A 21,917-nucleotide genomic window follows, 5' to 3' on the forward strand; every position below is an offset into this window, starting at 1 on the left:
GAGACAAAACACTACAGCAGACGGCTGTTGAACAGAGTGCAGTGAACAGGAGCTACGGGTTGATGGGGGCCAGGACCTCTTTTAAGTATTGAAAGAACTGACTTGAGTACGGTCTAGCGCCTAAGAGAAGGACCTTTCCTATTTTGCAATTGACGGCTATAATCGGAAAACATAAACAATGAAACATGACGACATCCCTGATTGTCTACCCTAAGTACCCTGAGTGAAGGATGAGCAGATCCCTGAGTAACCATGAATGCTCAGGGAGCAATCCGTGATCACTCAGGGAGCATACGGAAATAGTGGGCAGAAACAGATCACGTGTGAGCTCGATGACTAAGATTATGGTAAAAAGGACGCTTAAAACAGCGTCAAGAGTAGCCGTTTTCGGCGTCGAATTTACCATTACCTAGCGTTGTGGTGTAATGCGAATCGATAGACCCAGAGCTTCAGTCCTATGGTTATTCGGACATGGAATCTACCGCAATGTTTGTAGGATATAAGCATATTTTGAGGGCTGATATAGCAAACGCAAACCTTTAGAGAAATAAGTACGATTTCTGACCTGTTTGAAATAGAGCGTTTTAAGATCTTAGTATCTACAGGCTTCTTGAAAGTCGTTTACCTTTGACTCCGTTGCCGTGGCCTTGTGAGCTGAATTTTGGTATATATTGGCTAGAATCAACAATGGATTAACCGTGGAATGAGTGTCTGTCCTCCGATGTGTAGAGTCATAGAGCTATCTAAGAACCTGGGCGGGGCACATGGGACGACTCATGATAGCAAAAGAAACAGTGAAATTCACGAACGCAGTGTGCTTGGCTAAAACTTCGGGAAGCACGTCATATAGCATAGGGTACTGAATTTCAAAAGAATCAAATTTCAAAATATAATGACAATGGATAAACGAGTACAAAGGCTACTCTTCGGCAAAATTCTAGGGTCTCGCCATTGGTAAAGATCCTTTCCACAGCTTATGATCTTGAAGGCACTGTTGTTCCTCAGAGAACTGGGAAGGTGACTTCCTTGGTACCGAATTCCTGGCGAATCTTCTCGGTAACACCAGACATGTCACAAAGGTCGATTGCGTTATCCAGCTCGGTCGCCGAGACCCAGCTTCCATGAATTCCATTTCTGAGGCGAAATGGAAGCTCAATAACTTCAACGGGGCCCTCAGGAACCTTTCGGGCATCCAAGATCAGGATGCAGGAAAGACCGGTATCCCGTCTATTAGCAAGGGTGATGAGATATCCATCCGCCTCGGCCGCTATAGTGGCATGAGTTAGCAGTGTACCTTGTGAGCACTAACTAGTGTTGGAAGACGTACATTCAGGATTGCGCGGGATGAATGCCACCTCGTGAATAGCGGTATGGTCACCAGCAGACCATAGGATCAGTTCACCAGTAGCCACGTTGCACTTCGCAATTGCATTGTACACACCACCGACGGGACCATTCCGCTTGGTAGGATCATGCATGGCATAGAAGAGGGTGTTGTATGGCTTGCCGACATAACGGTCATCAACCTTCGGCATCTCGCCATCGGCATCAACCAATAGAGTAGGCTCAACATGGAAATCGGTGGCATTGGGGTCGTATTTCCATCGCACGTACTGGCTAACATTTCCGCTAGCAGGAGGCTTGCCACTCGGAGCCTCCATTGGGTCTTGACCGCGTGGGGGGAAGAACCAGAACTAAAGCAAAGTTAGTCAGTGATGGAGATCAAGTAGTTCAATATGATAGAATTCATCGAACCTTGTTGAAGTTGGTAAGAGGCGCGTCCAAATAAACACAACCATCCTCGCCATCAAATGCATTTCCGGTGTGTCCGTAGAATGCGTTCTTGTAAGTGAACCATCTGATGTCTTCCGGCTTGGGGTTGCGACGGGGCAAAATTCCAAAGGTCAATGACTTCTCCTCGGCCCAAGCGAAATGCTTAGATCCTTTCTTCATCTCATCGATAGGCTGTGCCTCAAGCGGGGGGACAATGAAAACCACCCAATTCTCGGTTGCTGCCATATCGTGCATCATTCCAACATGAGGGGCGTTGAACCAGCATTCTTCCAGCTTCTTGCCCTCTTTGCTGAAAAGGTAATAGGAAACGTCGGTTGTGCCATCTCCTTTAGCCTCATAACCCATAGTCAACATTTCCCCGTTAGTAGGGTCAATCTTTGGGTGGGCAGTAAAGGTCGGCGCAGTGTATTGCCCATTGAAGGTATACGGTCCTATTCTCGCTTAGTCGACTGACAAACAATGTCGAGGTAAACTCTTTAAGCCTACCTTTAGTCTCCAAGGTGTGCGGGTCTATCGCATAAGGGGGAGAATCCTCCTTCAAAGCTAGGAGCTGCTTCTCAAAGTAGATGATGTGCGTGTTCGCAGTCGAGTGAATCTCGTGCTTAACACGAGGGTCATCGGTGTATCGGTTGCGGTACTTTCCGAAGACTGCCTGGCGGGCCGCTCGCTCGATCACGAACTTGGAGGTCCGGACATACTTCTGCTTGAAGTCGACATGTCCATCCTTGATGCGGATGGCATCGATCGCGCCATCACCATTGATAAAGACATCGTCTTGATATTTCGGTGCCCAAAGAGCGTCGGGCATGCAACGGTAGTAAGTACCCTGCACTTCCGTCGGAATTGTTCCTTTAACAATGCAGTTGTACACCTCGCCTTCGAATCGGCAAGGAGCCTCTGGTCCCTCGTAGAACAGAGTCTTTGGATAAGCAACCTCCGGCTGGGGCGCAAGCTTTTCGGTAATTGCGGCGATATCAGACATCTTGGTTGAAAGAGACGCGGCACGGATACAAAATGTTGTACGTCGTTAAGAGCAATGCTGAAGAATCAGATAAATCGTGGAAAAAGGGTACTTCACATGTCTATATAAACAATACGTGCGAAACCCGGGCCCGCACAAGTGAGGTCGATTGAGACATCGTCCCATTATCGCCATTCCGTTCATGGCATCCCCTACATTGCGGAAACCGCCAATTGTTCTGCAACGAATTACAAGGAAGTTTCAGACCAAACCCGCGCGGAGGATATCGACAGTGATGACCGAAGTGGGGTGAGGATAACTTCGATCGCTAAACGCGGACACCGCATCCACCTCTTCCCACAAGGCGGATACCGAGATTAATTTTCCACCATTTTAATTCGCATAAGTTACTTATTCGTGTTAATCCCGGAAGTATATTTAGTTAGATTATTTATTGTCGAACTCGGCTAGAATTATCACTATTTTACGAATTTTTTCCCCAATCATGGATTCACGAGACTACGCATTCAAGGCATTCGGCGATGGAGACCACATCTATGCCACAGCCCATTGGGCCAAGTCACAAACGGATAATCCACTCGGCATAGCTCTTGCCTTCCATGGTGGTGGTTTCGTCGTCGGTTCTAGAATGATGTTACCCATGGTGCAAATGGAATATTTGGCCAATGCTGGATTCGTCGTTGTTTCTGCCGACTATCGACTATGCCCCCAGGTCTCGATGTACGAAGGCCCTATCCAAGATGCAAAGGATGTCTACGCATGGTGCAAAGATTCTCTTCCAGCGCTGCTGAAGAAAGATGCGAGTCTCAACGTGGACCCTTCCCGCACCGTCGTATTCGGCCACTCAGCCGGTGGTTGTTTGGCTTTGCATACGGTATATTTCATTCGTTTTCGTGGTATAAATCACGATAATCTTGCTAACTTGTCTATCATTTGCCTTTAAGGGTGCTCTCTCAGATCCCCCACGTGCGATTCTCGATTTCTACGGTGTTAAGTGCACGACAGATCCTTTCTGGTTTGCGCCTTTACCGGCACTTGCGATGATCCCTGAACTTGACGAGGCATTCATCAACCAGGTTTACAAGGAACCAGTGTCCTCCAACACAATGCTTTCCTTGGAACGTGCGACCAACACCAGGGAACAGCCAAGAACGAAAGGTTTGCCTCGTCCTGACCTTTCCGTCCCGAGAAACGCATGGCTTTTTGTTACTTTGAAGGAGGGCACACAGCTCCCGGCCATCGTTCAGGATGGAGATTACAAGCGTATCGATCCCGTCAATTCCTTCTCAGACAAATTCCCGCCGACATTTTTCATCCATGGCGATGCAGATGGTATGATCATCCCTAAGTTCAGTATCGAAGCCAAGAAGAAGCTTGAAAACCTCGGTGTTGAGACTAGAATTTTGCTACCCGAGGGGAAGTCTCACGGCTTTGATGTTGGAGTCGAGCTCGATGAACCGGAGTTTGCTCCTATTCGTGCAGGTCTTGATTTCTTGATCGAACACGCAAAGCTCTAGGTTTCGGCTCTTTGAAATATTACGTTACTTTCAACTTCCTAGACATTATTAAGTGCAATTTCAATTTTATGGCAGACATAAATAGTTCGAGATGCTACCAATGATGGTATCCATTCGTAAAATACTAGTCAGCATATATTCCCTGCAAGTCGAAGTTCCGACACATCCTCGGCATCGCTAAGCTTACGGTCAATACCTACTTGCGTTAATGTACTAGGCAGGTATACACGAGCTGCCTTTACAGTGGGTGGTAGGTTCGATGCATTCGTAGCTGCATTCAGTGTAGACTTTACTATATAGTACCGCGGAACTTGTCATGGGCTGATATTCTTAGCCTTCGAACCTATATGGACTTGCTACTTAGTCCAAACTTTAATCGGAGACCCAACTATACGTATAGAATGTTGGGCACGAACCAATGGCCAAGCTCGACCTGGAGAAAGCGACTACAAAGTATGCGATTGCACGGCCAATTACAGTCACTAGCGAAATCTGCTTCCTCCCTAATGACTGCTTTTCATTTCTCGTAGCCCACCGCCAAGGCCTTAGCGTAGATCATTCATTGATCCAGCCACTCTAAGTTGAGAGCCGTTAGATAATGTACCATTTATGGTACTGTATCTCTCTTCGTAATATTGCATCTAGTACAGTGAATATTAGGCGGTAAACGTTGAGGGCCACGGTATTAGTTTAGGAGCTGAGTACGGCGGCCTTCAACTAAGCGCGGTCTAATCAATGGAAGATCTGCGCTAAGGTCTTGGCGGTGGGCTCCGAGAAATGAAAAGCAGTCATTAGGGAGGAAGCAGATTTCGCTAGTGAGTGTACAGTAATGGAAGTAGTGTAGTATCTCGGATTTATAAGTCCGTTGAATCTATCATAGAGAACCAATCGATTCAATCTGACCTTGCAATGCCACAATAGCTACCAAGCTTAAATTGACATTACCAGCAAGAATAGTGATATCACATGCCGACAAATTTTAGCATTAGATCTGAATCGGCAGCTTGAACAGACGAATCGCATTCTCCCTGCCCACCAATTCCTTGTGATTATCTTTCAATTCCACCGTCCGCCACCATTCCTGGGCTTCCTTGACCTGATCATATGGTGTATCTATATTTTTGTTAGGACGTTTGTAGGGAGGACTTGAGCAAGTTACGCACCTATCGAGTACAAACATCTTTCTACTCCAAGCTCCTGGATGCAGAATTCTAATCCAGGAGTCGAAAAGTTGCCCGATGTAGTGATGAAGATATTCTTCCGGAAGTAGTAGCTGTAGTCATGCAGTGAGGGACGAGTGGCCTTCTTGCTTGGCTTGTTGTACCAGTGCGAGGCTCGCCAGAGGTTGAGTGGAATGTTCTCGCCGAGGTGTCCGGCAACAAGCTTCAAGCGAGGAAAGCGGTCAAAAACACCGGACGCGCAAAGGGCATAGATGTGGAAAGACAGATCCAAGTGGAATTGAACCCCTGCCCCAAGTAAATGTAAACGAGCTCCATATTTCGTGTCGGGCTGAAGATCGGAGAGTTCTGGATAGCGAGGATGCAAGTAAATTGGTACGTCGAGCTCCTCTGCCACTCTCCAAAACGGGTCATAGGCTGCCGTATCATAGTATTGTTTCTCGCCGACCTTCACGCTTTGAAAATCGTTGATCATCGCTCCAAAGAATCCCAATTCCTGAACGGCTCTTTTCAATTCCCCGGCTGCCTGGGCAGGATCATGCATTGAGATAGCTGCCATCCCGCCAAAGTGAGAGGGCCTCTTGGCGACCTCGCCAGCAAGCCAGTTGTTGAATCCAGTGGCAGTTTGTTCCGACAGCTTCTGGTCCGCGATTCCCTGGCAGCCAGGCGCAGTCAATGAGAGCAGCATATACTCTACACCTTCCGCGTCCATAGAAGCCAATCGCCCGTCGATGTCCAGCAAGCGTTGCTTGTGGGATTCTACCGCAGCTTTACCCGCATCTCCTGGAGTCAGGATATGCTGAGATTCACTTAGAATCCAAGTTGTTGCCGGGTCAATAACCGCCTCTTCCAGAGCGACGGTACCTCTGAAAGTCATGATAGAAATAGAGTAAGGGAAGTGGTTGGGTAGTCTAGGGGGAAAATGTGGAAATGCCGAACATTAAATTGCAATGAAGAGTCCTTAGCAAAGGATCGGCTCTATCTATCTGAAATCCCGACCATCCAGAAGGTGACCCCAGCTCTTGCAGGAACCCGCGAAAGTGGACTGCGGGCGCGGCCCCCGAAATTATCCACCTCTCCGGCCTTCTCCAACAAGAAGCTGCTGACATTTCCTTCATTCCCGCACTGGTTACAGGCGAGGCGGACACCGTTGAAATACCAATTCTTCGAATCACTGCGTTCCGCGATTCAACACAGGGTCTCGGGCCACCACCGGTCAGGTTCGGTTTTCTTGCTCGGTTACTCTCACACTTCTTCAACCTCCGGCATGGGCTAACAGGGAAATGCATTAGGGCAAAGCCCACGAGAGGATCTCACCTTGACTGGGTGACGAGAGCGGGGTATTAGTGAGACGGGGTATTGGTTCCGGTGCAGTTCGTTGAGGGCCTGAGTAGCGGCGTGAAGGGCGGAAGCCGCATAGTGTACGGAGGAAGGTTAATTGCCGAAGGCCGGAAGCCGGCTCAAGTGGTCTGGTAGGTGATCCATGGATCTCTTCTGGCAGCTTATTTCAAGGAACGGCTATTCAACCACACCGATCAAATTCGCGACTCAATAGCTATCAGTATCGTGAACACTAGATTTGGCGAAGAGAACGTCTCTCCAATAGCAAGTTCGTTCCTTCCCGCCAACCGTAGTTCTCCCATTACTCATTCTCCGTAACGTCAATGTGAGTAGTCTTGAACTCCCGGGCCGGAACCTTACGGTTGAATAAGATATCAATCTCACGGTAAGAACGGCCCTTCAGCTCAGGCAAGAAGAAGTAAGCCAGAATCCAGCAGACAATAGCGGTACATCCCCAAACATAGCCACATTTTCCAGCCAAGTTCCATCCAGTCTGGTTGAGCATCTGCGATGCGAGGAAGATCATAGGGATCTCCGCGACGTAGTAGGCGGCACGACCAACACCTGTGCTCAACGCACGAAGACGGACAGCAGAGGTTTCGGCAATAATGGTGTAGGTAATAGGACCCATTGCACCGGCGTAGACGAAGGAGATAATGACGCCGAGACAGGCCTGGGCGTAGCTAGTCGCGTGCGTTTGATGAACCGAGCCGCAGATAGCGAGAATGAAGAGGAAGGCGACATTGATAGCTGTGCCCCATAGATAGATGGTACGGCGACCGAACCAGGCGGTTAACGGCCACGAAAGAGCGTTGGCGACGAACTGGAGGCAGGAGTTTATCAGGTTGAGCTGGAAGGCTTTGTCCGTGGAGATGCCGGCTTGCTCAAAGAAGTATGTCGCTTGGTTTGCGATCAGGTTTCCAGCAAAGTTCTGAGATGCGTACATGCCAGTAATAATCAAAGTTCTTCTCAGGTCAGTCCCCTTGAACAGGTCCAGAAGGGATGGGGCACCACCCATCTCAGCTTCAAGCTCGACGGTTCGTTCGATCATGGCTAGAGTCTTCTGAGATTTGTCACCCTTGTCACCTAGGCGTTCAATAGATCTAAGAGCTTCTGCTTTGCGTCCACGACGAATGAGCCACCAAGGTGATTCGGGCGCGAGGAAGACGAGGATCATAAGTGGTGTCTATATATTTATAACAGATTAGAAGGTACTCAAACAAGAAGAAATGGAAGGGGATACAACTCACGGGGAACAGCCACTGCAAGGCAGTCGGGACTCGCCAGGACCATTGGTCCATACGGTTGTTGTATGCATAACTAGCACCGGCAACAATGATGCCGCCAATAGACCAACTCATTTGCAAAGTGGCAGTTGTGGCACCACGTAGGGAGAGTGGCACTACCTCACTGGCATAGGCCGGAGAGTTGGCAATGAAGAAGCCCCAGGGGATACCCTCCAACAATTGTCCCGCAACCATCATCCCGAGAGAGGTAGAGAAGAAGGAGATAAAAATGGTCGCATTCATCATGATAAGCGCAAAGATAGTCGTCCAGCGGTACCCAAAGCGATTGGTAATCGGACCAGCTGCAAAGACACCAAGAAAGGCACCGCATTGACCGGATTGGAAGAGGGCACTCTGCCACCGGGTTGGGATCGACCATTCCTTTGGACCAGTAGAGACACCAAACCGCTGCTTGTAATATGTCAGTGCAACGAAGTTGGTGTTCAGGAACATGTCGAAGGACTCCATGACAATGGTGAAGCAAAAGATAAAGGCCCATATGCAAGCCTTGGGATGGGTCTTGGCTGCCTCCCAGACACCCATCTGATGCTCTTGATTCTCTCCCTCAATGGCCTCATGCATGAGGTCCTTGTTGGTCAAGACTTCACTATGGTCGAGCTTCTCATTGTGTTGGACCTGGCCCTCGGTCTTTGTCTCCTCGATACCAGACGACATCTTGGAAAGTTCGCTCGGGACACGGGACAGGAGCTAACACAGACAAAAAGTCGTGAGCCTGTCAGTGGGAAGCAAAAGAATGCGGAGATGTGGAGAGCAAGGAATGGCGGGGAGATGTTTTATATCTCATGCATGATACACACGATGTGGAGAGTTTGAATGCAACTTCAGTTTACGGTTTCTTTGCGAGGTGCGCGTGATACGTGGACAAATTCTATCTGAGTAGATGGGGGCCAATCAAAGTCGACCGGGGGTACTACAGAACACGAGCACGGCGATCGTATGCATGAATTAGCCGAAGCTAAAAAACAGGCAAGGAGGACGGGGAAAAGGCAAAGTATCTTAGTAGCTGGAAGATAAAGTTCTGACCAAAATAAGGCTAGCCACCCGAGGGCGTTGCGAATCTGGGTGCATGGTGGCGTTTTGATGTGCTCCCGTGAGAGGAGGCCTGAGATGCGTTTCGATGATCGGGAGATTGACCAGAGGGAGACAACTGGTACGACCCAGAGTCACCAGTCGAATCAACATTGAGTGAGCTTCGGCGTCGGTGCTTCCCCCACGGGACTTTCTCTGGATTTGAAATGGGGTTCTGAGTTGGACCCCACAAAAGACGCGTGGATTGCTTCGGTTCGGTTATCAATGGGCTTCGTACCATTCTAACTGGATGAATTCACCGGGAGGCTTCACAGGCGGGTAGTAAATCTTGGAGACACGTCTGACCATCGGCCAGCAGCCTTGGGAAGGCAGGGGGGAAAGAAGCTTTCCAAGTCCGTAAAAAGCCTTACCGAGCCGGTCATGCGGGAGAGCCCGTTGCGGGGAAATGCTCTTTCGACTTGAAGCAAGCTAAGCTATGATTAGTTAACTCGCAGTTTTGATTAGTGGCAACGCTGCATCAACTATCCCTTTAGTAGTGGACTAGTCCGAGCGCTGTGCGAGGCTCTCGTGCACGGAGCCATCAGGACCAGGGGTGGCCAGGACAGGCCAACGGGAGCATGGCCTTTATGTCCTCGTGGCCGAGAGACAAAGTTCTGAGACTAAGTTTGGGAGGGACGTGTCTGTGTCCAGAAAAGCTGAGCGATCATTGATTCAGCTGTCGACTGCTTGACCGCCGCGGAAGGAAAGAGGATCAAGCACCCGTATGAAAGACAAATCGAGCTTGCAAATAAATTTCTTGGCTGAAGGCCACGCGGGTCAAGTCGATGCCATCGCTTGGGCTTCTGGTCTTGTCTAGAAGTTAGAGCAGCAGTTGTTAAGACAAAGTGTGGCTTGAGGAATGAATGTTTAGTGTGCGCGAGGCGTCGAAGAGGAAAAGGGCGAGCTGTAATTGGCTAGAGGGAAAGAGGCGTGCCAAGCTTGCTTTGTGGTAGAGCCACCTGAAAGAGCGGGTGGTGGAGGACGGCAATTTGAGTAGAAAAAGGGAGTTGCCCAAAACATTTAACAAGGACAGCACTAGGAGTACCGTACTAGATCATCGCCATCTGGGAACTTGTGTAAGTGCCGTATCTATGATCCGAGAAGTGCTATTACACTAGACATGGGGTCTTTCTTAGATTGGTACTAAGACTCTTCAGGTAGCTATAAAACCCCCCGGCTTAGTAAACAGCCACGCTTAGGTCTTCCACCTTGTGCCACCCCTATCGTATATTGAAGATTATCTCGGTCATCTATCATTATTCGTTCGTCGACGGAAATTTTCTGTCCGGCTTGGTGGGTTTCTTATGCGGGTGTTTCCAGTTCCATCATTTGCCTCCTGCCTTTTTGGCCCGTCTAACCCTCCATCGGCTCGTTTTCTTTCCTTTTCCCTTTGTTCTACCAAACAGATGAACCCATGTTTTTTTGGCATTCCAGGCGTCCTGTTTGTACGAATACTTGTTTCCCCCAATTTTCAATATAAGCTTCTATAATTAACGTGGGCCTTGTATATAACCTTAATCCTGAGCTCTGCCCCGTCCCTATTTGCTATGACAGCCTGTCCATCATGTTCAGGGGCCCTCAAGGACATCTACACCTCAGCCATCGGGGTCAGAAGTTTCAAGATAGTACCTGTCTATCGTGGCAAACTGTTCAGGCGACAGTCGGTATTCTCATATGAGCCTAGCGCTAATATTCGAAGAATTACAAGATAGTGGAAAGATACCTAGGCGAGTTATATGAGCCCAGTACTAAATATCAAGAAACCAAATGAAAAGTCTGGAAGGAACTGGGTCAAGGTAGGTGGAGGTCAAATGTTGGCCGTGCAATTTTCCGGCAATCATTCTTACGTTAACTCGATGGCCCGGTAGGCGGTGGTCCAGATGGTCGACTTAATGGAGTCCAGCATATTGCTCTTGTGTTTGTTTCTACCACACTCGACCCGCGCCCCCAAACTCCACATCTCTTGACACATCCTTTGACACAGAACGTCATCAACATCATGGCTATCCGCTATATATCTGTAATCACGTTTTTGAGAGGGACTGGGAAAGGTCAAATGGCATCAATAGTCCCCGGAAGCTCTTATACGGTTCAGATATCTCTGTTCCGCCACCCAATGCGCGTTATTGGTTCGAGTCCAGAGTACTAGCCTTGCGGGCACCCGTCATGATTTATTGTTGCTCGAAAGTACGACTTGTCTAAAGAGGAGGTCCCGAAAGGTTCCGTGGTAGTATTCGGAAGACAGTGAATCTCTACAGATTTGCAGGGAAATGAGTGGAGGTCAAGGAGTGGCGATTAGTGAGCTAAGCTAGATAGGACCTACAACTGATCAAGGCTCTACTGAACAAGCCCGACAGGAGGTAAAATCAATCCCGAAAGCAAATGGCATCATAGCCAAAGAGCGAAAAGACATTTATCACGCGAAGCTTGCAAAAAGTAACGACAGTAAATAGGCGAAAAGACGTGTATGTAGGCACATCATACAACGAGCTGCCAAATCTACTCGTCATCCTCGCTATCCTCCTCATCCTCGCTCTCGGCATTCTCCAGCCACTCCAGGAAAGGCTGAGCAGCCTTGCGGATCTTCTTGCTGGTAGAAATGTCGACGTACTTCTTGCTAGCCTTGGCACCCCAGGCCTTCAGGGTTTCCTCAGACACGAGGTCGTTCTGGTAGTAGGCGAGCAGAATGGCAGGCACCTGGGCGACCAGAGCGGGGCGGTCCTGGCCGACGAAACGCTCAGTGCCACCAAGGAAAGCCTTCTCGTGGCGCTCGGAGGTGATCATCTTCTTGAGGAGTCCGGCGCGGTCCTCGACCTGCTTGACGATCTTGTCGTCGAAGATGCTCTGGGCCAGCACGGCGACGGTCTTGTGCTTGGACTCGATGCCAAACTCCTTGGCCTTCTTGTAGATGTCGATGTCGCTGACCTTGGTCACGCCACCCTTCCCCTCGGCAGTCTCTATGATCCAGCTGCCGAGCTGCTCGTAAGCCGAGGGGCCATCGGCCTCATCGTCATCGTCCTCCAGAACCAGGGAGCGCTTCAGGTCCGAGGGAAGCTCCTTGGCGCGGGCCTTGACTGCCTCCTCGGAGACGTCGAAAGCCCAATCGTCATCCTTGATCTCGGTCTCCACCTCGATGGTCTCGGCCTCGGACTTGATGCGACGGGTGAGCTCATCGTCGCTGCCGGCATCCTCGGCATCGCCGTTCTCATCACCGTTCTCGGAATTGTTGCTGTCACCGGGGCTAGCATCCTGGTCGCCGTTGGCAGCAGATTTCTCCTTCTTCTGCTCACGGCGAGCCTTCTTGTCCTTCTTCTCCTTCTTGCCACCCTTGGGATTGTTGCGGACGATGAAGGTGCTCAGCTTGAGACGGGGGTCAACATCGGTGCGCTGACCGCAGGCCTTGCAATCCAGGGTAATCTTGTCATCCTTGATGTTCACGTCGGTCTCGGGGTTCTTGCACTTCTTGCAGAGCACGAACTTGGAGATGAACCCATCGAGGTAATCCTGGAGTTTGGGAGCGTCGTGGGCGCCGTTGATGATCCAACGGTCATCGGAGGGCTTGGCGTTGGCCTGGGCACCGAGTTCGAAACCGAAGTACTTGATGACGTACGCAGGGGGACGGCTGAGGGAGTGGGCGACGGAGGCGAGGTTGACAATGACGGTCTTGATACCGTTGCCCTTGCCCTCAATCTTGGACTGGATTTTCTCCATCTTGTAGCGGTAGAAGGGATCGGTAACATCCCGGCGAATGTTGACGGTAGCCATGGTGACGGTTGGAGGTGGTTAAGAAGATGATTTCTCACGAGAACGGAACGGCGGGCTTGCGAAAAGGAATTGTGACGGGAATTTTGTCGACTGAACAAGACATGCGTGTCGAGTTCAGGTTTTGGGGGTTAATTTTTTGGATGGGGAGGTGACAGTTTCTGTTGTGACGACAAAGTCACAGTGGTAACAGGCAGTCCAGGGAAGAGATTTCAGCCACAGGACCGGAGGTGTATGCTACAAGGTTTCGGCGCGCGAAACGTTTGCAGCTTGAGCGGCAGGTGGTGTTCGAAATGTTGCACGGAGGACGAATACATGAACAAGTCGGCGGTGGACTTCCTGGATTGATTTCTCTTGGGGGCGAGAACGACCAGAGGTGTTCTTAAGAGGGAATCCGAGTTAGAGACCGGAGACCCTGTGGTGGGAAGCTTGAAGAAAGTGATGATGGCAGGAGCCAAACTAACCAGATGGGAGTGAAGAGACGTGAAACTGAAGCGTAGAACTGTGCAAAACAGCCGACGCAGATGTGAATGGCTTCGCAGTGGGAGGCCAGAGAGATGAGTGAGGAGATGAGTTTGGAAATGGGCAAAAGTGGGCAAAGAGGAGAGGATTTTAAGCGGGTCTTGCTTATGTCATCCGGCACGTGTCTCGGATTTAGCAGGCCGTTGAAATGCAGTCGGCCCCGAGTATTTGCCAGTGCTACAACTACGACTACTCATAGGTTCCTAGCATACTATTTTAGAAACTATAATCCTCTTCGGAGCTCTTAATGGAACTTGCTATATGCTTTTGCTTCTTTTAAACTTAAAATTTGTGTCAATACTCCCAGTGCTGTGCGATGAGGTCAACCTCCGATGCCCCACCAGAAATCCCAACCGCGGGATCGCCTGGTTCGTGATCGGGCCTCCGGCCAACCGGACTTACTTTTCGTACCTGGCATTTCTAGCTTTTTACCCTTGAAAGGATCAATTCATCGCTCTCTTTGTCAATTGCACATATATCCTACTGTCCGGATCGCCAACGGCTAGTACTTAACCGGGATTAGGCTTCCCCAGAAAACCCCCATCATGCCAGTCGACCTATCATTGTACCTAGTCACAGACTCAACACCAGCTATCCTCAAGGGTCGTGACTTGTGCACTGTTGTGGAGGAAGCCCTCAAGGGAGGTATGACAGGAGAACTCTCTCAACTACCCGAGAACGGTTGGATCATGCTGATTCCCGAGACTAGGTGTCACCATCGTGCAATACCGGGACAAAACCAGCGATACTGGTGTTCTCATTGCCACGGCCAGCAAACTTCATCAAGTCACCCAAAAGTATGGCGTGCCACTTCTGATCAACGACCGAGTGGATATTGCCCTCGCTGTCGGTGCAGAGGGTGTGCATCTGGGTCAAGATGATATGGGTCAGTCCTTAGCTCCTCTTCTACCCCGCTAACTTTTTCCGCGGGATATTAACAACTTCGGAATACAGTGTTTGAAGCAGCCAAGAAGCTTTTGCCCAAGGGTTCTATTATTGGAATTAGTACCTCCACGGTGGAAGAGGCTAAGAAGGCTATTGCCGATGGAGCTGACTATTTGGGTATCGGAGCGATGTTCGCCACTCCGACGTAAGTGTCTGCCTGTGATATAATTCTCGCGGAAACGACTCGTTGACAATGACATAGCAAGACAAACACCAAGTCATTCCTCGGTCCGGCAGGAACACAGGCACTCTTGAGTGCGATCAGCGATTCATCAGTTGGAACCGTCTCCATCGGCGGTATCAACCACTCCAACGTGCAGCGTGTGCTCTACCAGTCCAAATCTCCCGCTAAGGGACTGGATGGAGTCGCCATCGTCAGTGCAATCATCGGTGCCGAGGACCCCAAGGCATCAGCAGAGAAGTTCTCCAATCTGATCAAGAATACCCCCCTGTTTGCCTTGTCTCCTCAGCCTTCCCGGGAAAATGAGGTCGAGGCCCTGCTGCAAGACGTGCCAGCTATCGTGCGCAAGATGACTGAAGCACACCCGCTGGTGCACAATATGATCAACTTTGTCGTGGCTAACTTTGTCGCCAATGTTGCTCTCTCAATGTACGTCCCCTTCTTCAAACTTGAAGGTTGTGATACTAACCGCTACCAGTGGTGCATCGCCTATCATGGCTCCTTATGGTGACGAAGCCAAGGACCTGTGCAAGCTCGACGGTGCCCTGCTAATTAACATGGGCACATTGACCAGCGAGAGTGTCTCGAACTATCAGAAGGCCGTGCAAGCCTACAATGAACGTGGCAACCCCGTGATCTACGACCCGGTCGGCGCCGCTGCTACCGAGATCCGTCGCAACGCCGTCTCGACCCTGATGGCTGGTGGATACTTTGATCTGGTCAAGGGAAACGAGGGTGAAATTCGACAGGTTTGGGGAAGTAGTGCGGTGCAGCAACGCGGTGTCGATAGTGGACCTAGCACGTTGGATGGTCAACAGAAGGCTAAGCTCGCGCGCGACTTGGCCCGACGAGAGCGTGAGTCTACTTAAAAGTTCTCTGAGAGGCCGAGCATATAGACTAATCATTCACAGGTAACGTGGTCCTGTTGACTGGTGCCGTCGACTATCTCAGCGACGGTGAGCGCGTCATTGCTGTGGAGAACGGCCACCCATATCTTGGCCAAGTCACAGGCGTACGTTCAGCATCCCGTACCCATTCCATATCGGGGAATCTTACTGACCATTCCTCTTTCCAGACTGGCTGTGCTGTTGGCTCTATTTCAGGCTGCTTCCTGGCCGCTCATCGCTCGGACAGGCTCCTCGCCGTCCTATCGGGTCTCTTGATGTACGAGATCGCTTCCGAGAACGCTGCTGCCAAGGATTACGTCCGCGGTCCGGGGAGCTTTGTGCCTGCTTTCCTGGATGAGCTGTACGCAATTCGGATGGCTGCGGCGAAGGGTGATGATGGCTGGTTTGTGGGTCGTGCTAAGGTGCACGAGGTGAAGCTGTAGATATTTAGATGTGGGTAAATTTTGTATACGACTAGATGAAAATGGGCTGTATTTGAATATTTGGCTTTTGAAAATACTTCGTTATTTTGGGTATACTACACATTCGGCTGCTGCTATGAGCTGGACGTGATGAAGTGCAATGCCGAGAGTCGGTAATATCCAATGGGGATGTGTTCAGAAAGATTGTTCAAACTTGCGTCTGAATCGTAAGCATTGACAAAGACTGCTGGCCTCGTGGATGTAACTTTATATCTAAAATTAATGCACAGTATGGCTGAGCAAGAGCTTTGGGGGCCTAACCCGGAACGGTCAGATTGAACCAGTCAATCATCGGCCCCCAAACACCCGGATCGCGATTCATCCAGTAGAAACTAGCGATCTACGACGCGTATACTCGATCAAGATCTTAACTGAGATTTGTCTCAGTGGAATGTCGGCAATTAAGTTAGGCGCCCGGCAAAGGCGTCCACTTTCTTCATGCTGTCCACGGTTCCTGCGCCAATTTGAGAGATTGATTTGTTGAGATATTGGGACCCTATGTAACTCAGGCTCAGGTCATCGGCATAGCCGCGAGTAATCTACCTGTCACCGCTGCCCAGGTTCTAAAATGAGCAATTTAAGATCATCCAAAGACAGGTCTTGGAATATAAAAGAGCTTCGAGACACCCTCCATGTCCTCCCTCATCAATCTCCATCTGAATATTCTACAATCCAAACTCCTATCTTGCCATCCAACCAAAAGCACCATTTTCAACTACTCAAAATGAAGTTCAACACCGTCGCTACTACTCTGGCCGCTGCCACCACTGCCATCGCGGCTCCCAACACTGCCAAGCGCGATCTCTACCCCATCTCTCTGACCGATCTCGCCGCAAGCTACTACGACCAAATCAAGCCCGAGACCACCATCGTCAACTTCAAATTGAGCGACCCCAACACTAAGATTGATACCACCTGCGATGCAAACTGGTAAGCATCTCAATTGACTACCTCTCCTCACTTTCGTTTCAAAATCACCAAGGAAACCACGAACTGACTCTCTGCCCTACAGGTCTGTCGGCGAAGCCGCAACCTTGAAGTTCAACTGCTCCGACCCAACCTACCAAGTGAGCTTCCCGAACGGCATCTACAATGTCGAGGACTTTATGATTGAGATCTCGCGCCCTGATGGCTCCGAGTCTGGCAAGGCTCGTGCCTATGGCAATTCCTGGAAGTGCGAGAAACATGATGGATACCCATCGGAGACATGCAGCTGGGATGGTGTTTTCCATGTTGGTGTCAGCAAGTGATCTAGGATCATCCTTCTAGCAAAATCGGCGCTATCACTGTTTTAAAGCTTGTGTTTTATAGGGAGAGGAATTGGATAAATTGGTCGGTAGTCTGGACTGGGAATGTTGCTTATAATTGCAGCCTTTTCACATTGAATACTCTTTTTTTTATCTTGTCTCTTGTCTCAAGTGCTTAGCTCCCTCACCCATTTATGTTGGGGATGTAATCAAGGTATGGTGAAACTGTTGCCTCGGCCTTCCAATACTCAGGACCGGGCCTATTTGATCGTAGCTTCTTGCCTCTCTATTGTTTCAGAACCACACTGCTGCTCACTAATATTGCTAAGAGCAAATGCAACGAAGTAACATACTCTCGCTTTAATATGTTAAATCTCGTCTCACTCCGCGTTAGTCGATTTGACTAGTTTTTGAACGTATATGAGGGATGAATCACCTCACTACCTCCTGGCTGCACTATTTGAAATTTCTTCAAAATAAAGTCTCCGTCAGGCGGTTCCACCTGTCTACTTAATACGGTATTTCCTTTATCAGGTGGTGGCGTCTACCGGAAAGGTAGTATTCACGTAGGGCCTCTCCTAAAAACATAGTTCATCCATTCTCATTTGGTCAGCAGTCTATATAAAACCAAAACACGCCCTTGAAACTCCCATGGTCCCAACACCATCCCCACAACAATCACGATTTATAGTAGATTGTATCGCACTTCAGCACCGCATGACTTGCCCACGTAGTTCCACAATTCTCAGTAAAATAATGATCATGATCCCAGCGAAAATAGATAAACGTATCGCTGGACAACGTGCCCTTCAGGGCCTTATCCTCGCAATTGTCATATGCCTCCCTCTGCGCTTTGCCCATAGGAGTATCCACATCTTTGGAGTCGGTTGACATCTCGCAGATGCTTTTGAACGGGGCGGGGTCATCGTAGCAAGATTCATAGTCACACGACTAAGTCCTGGGCAACGACGTGCAAATTCTTGAACTCGAGAAACTAACTTGGTTTGAAACAACACTGCGCCATCAGGCGTCCTCTCTCTTGACTTTTATGTCATTAATTTGAAGGTTGAGATCAATACGAGCAAAAGCTATCCCTTGTATAGAAACGTATTGGCTGAAAGAAGGGCCAGGAGCACGGGTGTTCGATTGCTGCGCCATCTGTAGATCTCAATCCAGCAGGGAATACATTCCATATTCATGCTCTACCACGCGCTGGATCTCTTAGCCTAAACGGATCAGGTACAAGCCCAACCAGCATATTTTTAGTAAAAAGGGACCATAAAATAGAGTCAGGATTAGATTTCAGCCAAATTTGCCGTTTTCTAGCACTGTGATGTAATTGCAGAAGTCCCTGACTTCAAAGTCTAAATAAACTCCCGCTTTCCCAAAGGAAGCAATAGTTTATCAGCAACGCGTGGATAGCAGCTTTCCGAGATAAAAGTCTCGCCATTATGACCGAAGAGGACTAGAACTCATCCGGAAATCTCTTAAACCCTGCCAGACTCATATACTCCTTCATTATTTGGATCATTCAAGTATAATTTTACCAGATAGTATATCAGGCCCTCTATTCCCTTCCCCTCGGCGAATTTCCCCGCACCTCCGAGTTCCCCGCCCGGCAATCGCCGCTCCCAGCTTCTTCTCTTCAACAACTACCCCCAAGAAGCTCCAAATCTACAATTCACCCTTCAAGCACTCTCAATCTATCATCATGTCCGTCGTTTCTCGCGCCAGTCGTATCCGTCAGTCCTCCCCGCAACCCATTGGACTGTAACAAGCTGACACCTACTCAAGGGAACCCCGCATTGTTGTGCGTCACACCATAACCAGCCTCAATCTCACCCGTCACCATCGAGACCAACCCAACTAACATAATCTACAACACAGCATCTGCGATATCCAGGACAAATTCCGCAATGCAATCTACGAATTCCCCAAGCTGTACATGCCCCCGGCTCCCCCTCCCTCCTGTCCTACACCCGCTTCCAAGCCCACATGGATCAACACATGGATCAACACATGGATCAACACATGGATCAACATCTCCCCAATTCCCATCCCTACTAACTAATCACCACCATGCTCAGCGTCTCGACAGCCGACAAACTCGTCCGCGCCGCCAAAATCCTCTCAATCCCAACCTACATCTCAACCCAATCCCGCGCCAAACTCGGCCCCACAGTCCCCGAACTAACCACCAACCTAACGGGCCCGCACATCCGCGCCGACATCGACAAAACCCTCTTCTCAATGATAACCCCGGAAATCGAGAAACAACTGCCCGTGAAAGCGCAGGACCCGCTGGACGTTATCCTGGTCGGCATCGAGACGCATATCTGCGTTACGCAGACGACGCTGGACCTGCTGGAGCGGGGACATAGAGTGTATGTCATTGTGGATGGGGTTAGTAGTATTAATGCTGGGGAGAGGGGAATTGCGTTGGCGAGGTTGAGGGATGCGGGGGCTACGATTACGAGTAGTGAGAGTGTGCTGTTTGAGATTTTGGGGGATGCGGGCCATGAGGCGTTTAAGGAGATTAGTGGGTTGGTGAAGGAGACTAAGGAGGAGACAAAGGGGGCTTTGGGGGTGTTTTCGAAGATTTAAAGTGTTTATCGCAAGGTCTAGTTAGGTTGGTGGTGAGTGGGTTACAGATTTGGAGTATAGAAGCACGTTACTGAATGCACAAATGTGAAGGTAATGAGATGTCAGATCATGTTTTGAAGTGACATATCATGTCATAAAACTAGCACCGCTAGTCGGTGCAGAACTAAAAAGAAGAAAAGGAAAAAAACGCCTCCCCAGAAATTGGAAACCAAGCGCCCGCTCCATATCCCGAAACAGAACCTCCTTTTGATCGGGAGGTAAAAAAAAAATCGCTTGCTAAAACCTGAAGAAATGAAACAGAACAGGTTTTGGCCAGACGCACACCGCTTCACTTGGCCTTGCCGGCCGAGTTGAGCCACCCAAAGGCCGAGGCACCACCGATTGGGTTTGGTGCCAATGCCTTGACCGAGCCGTCCGAGGACGAGCGAACGGCAGCCTGGCCAGACTGTGGATGGACGGGCCCAGCAGTCGCAGTGGAAGGGGTCGCAGCCTCAGAGCTCACACGGGTCATCGACTTGGTCGGCTTGAGGACCGTCATGGTGCGAGGCTTGGCCTTGCTCGTGTTGCTCGATTCGGGTTTCGGCTCGCGACGCCACGATCTCCAAGCACCAACGACCTCGGGCTTGGACGAGCTTGGCTCCGCTGCAGTCAGAGCTGGGGCATTCACAGCCCCCTCGGCGGTCGAGCTAGCTTCCTGCTGACGAGGCTTCTTCGCGTCGTCTGCTTCTCCGACAGAAACGCGAGTCGAGGCAGGCGCCGAGATGGTCTGCTTCGGAGTGCGAGCCGGCTCACCGATCACTCCGACGGAACCCTGCACATTGACGAGGGAACTCTGGGGGTACTCGGGATGGGCGGTATCGGGGACGGTATGCAGGAACTTGAAGACCCAGTCCTTCTCGGGCCGCACGAGGGGGATGGAGACGCGGTTGCGGTCATCATCAACCAGCAAGAGCTTATCCTGAGAGAATAAGATATCTGCGTTGTGAGAGCGCAGCACATCACTTCCCAGGATGATCTGAATGGTTTCATCCGCCGGGTTTGTCTCGCGCACGAGGAAGTGGAGAGTCAGGGATGGAAGCTGCGGGGTGGGACTAACAGAGCGGGACGACGACTGATGGACGCTGGCTTCGGGCAGCCACACGGTCGACTTGAGCGTAACAAGACCATCATCATCATGAACTACCTGGTCCTCCAAGCCGAGCCGACGGACCATGCATGAACCGATAGTCGAGACGACAGAGCCCGAGCAAACCGCAGCATACAGGAGGGAGTCGTTTGTGTAGTTGGTCGTCAGCCAGCACCGGATGACAGAAGGGACCGGGCCAAGCAGAAACAGGCCGGGAGGTGGAGTCAAAGGCGACTCGCCGAGACAGGAACTCATCATGCGGCTACTAGTGTCCAGACGCAGACTGTTGGTACGTGTTGAATGCAGCGACAATCCCGAGGAACTCTGTCGGCCATCAGATCGGTGGGATAAGGACCGCTCAATCATGGGGTGGCAGCTCATACCACTGCCGGTACGCAGTGGAAGCTCAGTACTGGACCGATTGGCCTGCCCGTAGGATCCGTGGATGGCGCTCTCATCGAAGCGGACGCTGTTGGCTCGCGAGGTACCCCGGCGCGGCTCATCCTCACCATCAAGACCGCCAATTGCAGAGCTAGTCACGGTCTGGTGATGTCCCTGATCGAAACCCCTAAACGTCTCGGGAGGGGAACTGAAGGTAGACTCTGCTCGAGATATAGAGTTAGCTCAGTCCCAGACGGTTCTATATATACAAACATGCAGGGATAGTTGCAGTATACGTACCTGTAGTGATAGGACCGCTGAGAGCAGTTGGAAATGGCGAGGGAGGAACGCCCCAGAGGTTCTTCATTTTCGCATCCTCGTCTCGAAATCGCTCTAGACCCGCAATTCTCGAGGCCTGCTCATCCTGTTTCAGGGACAGGTCCCTCAGATCATCGAAGACACGCCAGATGTCATCTCGGGAGGCAAAGGGCCACTGGGCATCCATTTCCAGGTCAGGTCAAAAGACGGAAGCGAGGATAGACCGGTAGCCAGGTAGCAGTGCTTGGTCCGATGGCTCACGGGGTCACGAAGTA

General features: G+C 50.3%; 10 protein-coding genes across 10 annotated transcripts; 4 read left to right on the forward strand and 6 right to left on the reverse strand.

The window, feature by feature from the left end:
- Positions 1-1,001: 1,001 nt before the first annotated feature.
- On the reverse strand, positions 1,002-2,776 carry N7458_009088 (carotenoid oxygenase family protein; the record flags this gene model as incomplete). The annotated part of the gene is made up of 4 exons (XM_056912470.1): positions 1,002-1,267; positions 1,328-1,694; positions 1,756-2,225; positions 2,281-2,776. The coding sequence occupies 4 exons, from the start codon at positions 2,774-2,776 to the stop codon at positions 1,002-1,004; spliced, it is 1,599 nt and encodes a 532-aa protein (XP_056761319.1).
- A 484-nt stretch (positions 2,777-3,260) lies between these two features.
- On the forward strand, positions 3,261-4,293 carry N7458_009089 (Alpha/beta hydrolase fold-3; the record flags this gene model as incomplete). Its single annotated transcript, XM_056912471.1, has 2 exons — positions 3,261-3,650; positions 3,721-4,293. 2 exons carry the CDS (start codon positions 3,261-3,263, stop codon positions 4,291-4,293), a joined length of 963 nt encoding a protein of 320 aa, XP_056761320.1.
- Positions 4,294-5,278: 985 nt separating this feature from the next.
- On the reverse strand, positions 5,279-6,348 carry N7458_009090 (amidohydrolase family protein; the record flags this gene model as incomplete). Its single annotated transcript, XM_056912472.1, has 2 exons — positions 5,279-5,406; positions 5,457-6,348. 2 exons carry the CDS (start codon positions 6,346-6,348, stop codon positions 5,279-5,281), a joined length of 1,020 nt encoding a protein of 339 aa, XP_056761321.1.
- A 765-nt stretch (positions 6,349-7,113) lies between these two features.
- On the reverse strand, positions 7,114-8,773 carry N7458_009091 (uncharacterized protein; the record flags this gene model as incomplete). Its single annotated transcript, XM_056912473.1, has 2 exons — positions 7,114-7,998; positions 8,063-8,773. 2 exons carry the CDS (start codon positions 8,771-8,773, stop codon positions 7,114-7,116), a joined length of 1,596 nt encoding a protein of 531 aa, XP_056761322.1.
- Positions 8,774-11,686: 2,913 nt separating this feature from the next.
- Positions 11,687-12,952, reverse strand: N7458_009092 (translation initiation factor eIF5; the record flags this gene model as incomplete). The annotated part of the gene is made up of 1 exon (XM_056912474.1): positions 11,687-12,952. The coding sequence occupies one exon, from the start codon at positions 12,950-12,952 to the stop codon at positions 11,687-11,689; it is 1,266 nt and encodes a 421-aa protein (XP_056761323.1).
- Positions 12,953-14,016: 1,064 nt separating this feature from the next.
- On the forward strand, positions 14,017-15,927 carry N7458_009093 (bifunctional hydroxyethylthiazole kinase/thiamine-phosphate diphosphorylase; the record flags this gene model as incomplete). The annotated part of the gene is made up of 7 exons (XM_056912475.1): positions 14,017-14,116; positions 14,181-14,357; positions 14,426-14,561; positions 14,619-15,026; positions 15,076-15,452; positions 15,509-15,609; positions 15,673-15,927. 7 exons carry the CDS (start codon positions 14,017-14,019, stop codon positions 15,925-15,927), a joined length of 1,554 nt encoding a protein of 517 aa, XP_056761324.1.
- A 763-nt stretch (positions 15,928-16,690) lies between these two features.
- N7458_009094 (uncharacterized protein) lies at positions 16,691-17,216 on the forward strand (the record flags this gene model as incomplete). Its single annotated transcript, XM_056912476.1, has 2 exons — positions 16,691-16,896; positions 16,979-17,216. The coding sequence occupies 2 exons, from the start codon at positions 16,691-16,693 to the stop codon at positions 17,214-17,216; spliced, it is 444 nt and encodes a 147-aa protein (XP_056761325.1).
- Positions 17,217-17,891: 675 nt separating this feature from the next.
- Positions 17,892-18,107, reverse strand: N7458_009095 (uncharacterized protein; the record flags this gene model as incomplete). Its single annotated transcript, XM_056912477.1, has 1 exon — positions 17,892-18,107. The coding sequence occupies one exon, from the start codon at positions 18,105-18,107 to the stop codon at positions 17,892-17,894; it is 216 nt and encodes a 71-aa protein (XP_056761326.1).
- Positions 18,108-18,924: 817 nt separating this feature from the next.
- N7458_009096 (uncharacterized protein) lies at positions 18,925-19,817 on the forward strand (the record flags this gene model as incomplete). The annotated part of the gene is made up of 4 exons (XM_056912478.1): positions 18,925-18,955; positions 19,008-19,023; positions 19,101-19,154; positions 19,301-19,817. The coding sequence occupies 4 exons, from the start codon at positions 18,925-18,927 to the stop codon at positions 19,815-19,817; spliced, it is 618 nt and encodes a 205-aa protein (XP_056761327.1).
- A 328-nt stretch (positions 19,818-20,145) lies between these two features.
- N7458_009097 (uncharacterized protein) lies at positions 20,146-21,829 on the reverse strand (the record flags this gene model as incomplete). Its single annotated transcript, XM_056912479.1, has 2 exons — positions 20,146-21,545; positions 21,625-21,829. 2 exons carry the CDS (start codon positions 21,827-21,829, stop codon positions 20,146-20,148), a joined length of 1,605 nt encoding a protein of 534 aa, XP_056761328.1.
- Positions 21,830-21,917: the final 88 nt, after the last annotated feature.

This window comes from Penicillium daleae (genome assembly GCF_028827525.1).
Source record: "Penicillium daleae strain IBT 16125 chromosome Unknown utg000008l_segment0_segment0, whole genome shotgun sequence".
In the NCBI taxonomy this organism is placed as follows: Eukaryota; Fungi; Ascomycota; class Eurotiomycetes; order Eurotiales; family Aspergillaceae; genus Penicillium; species Penicillium daleae.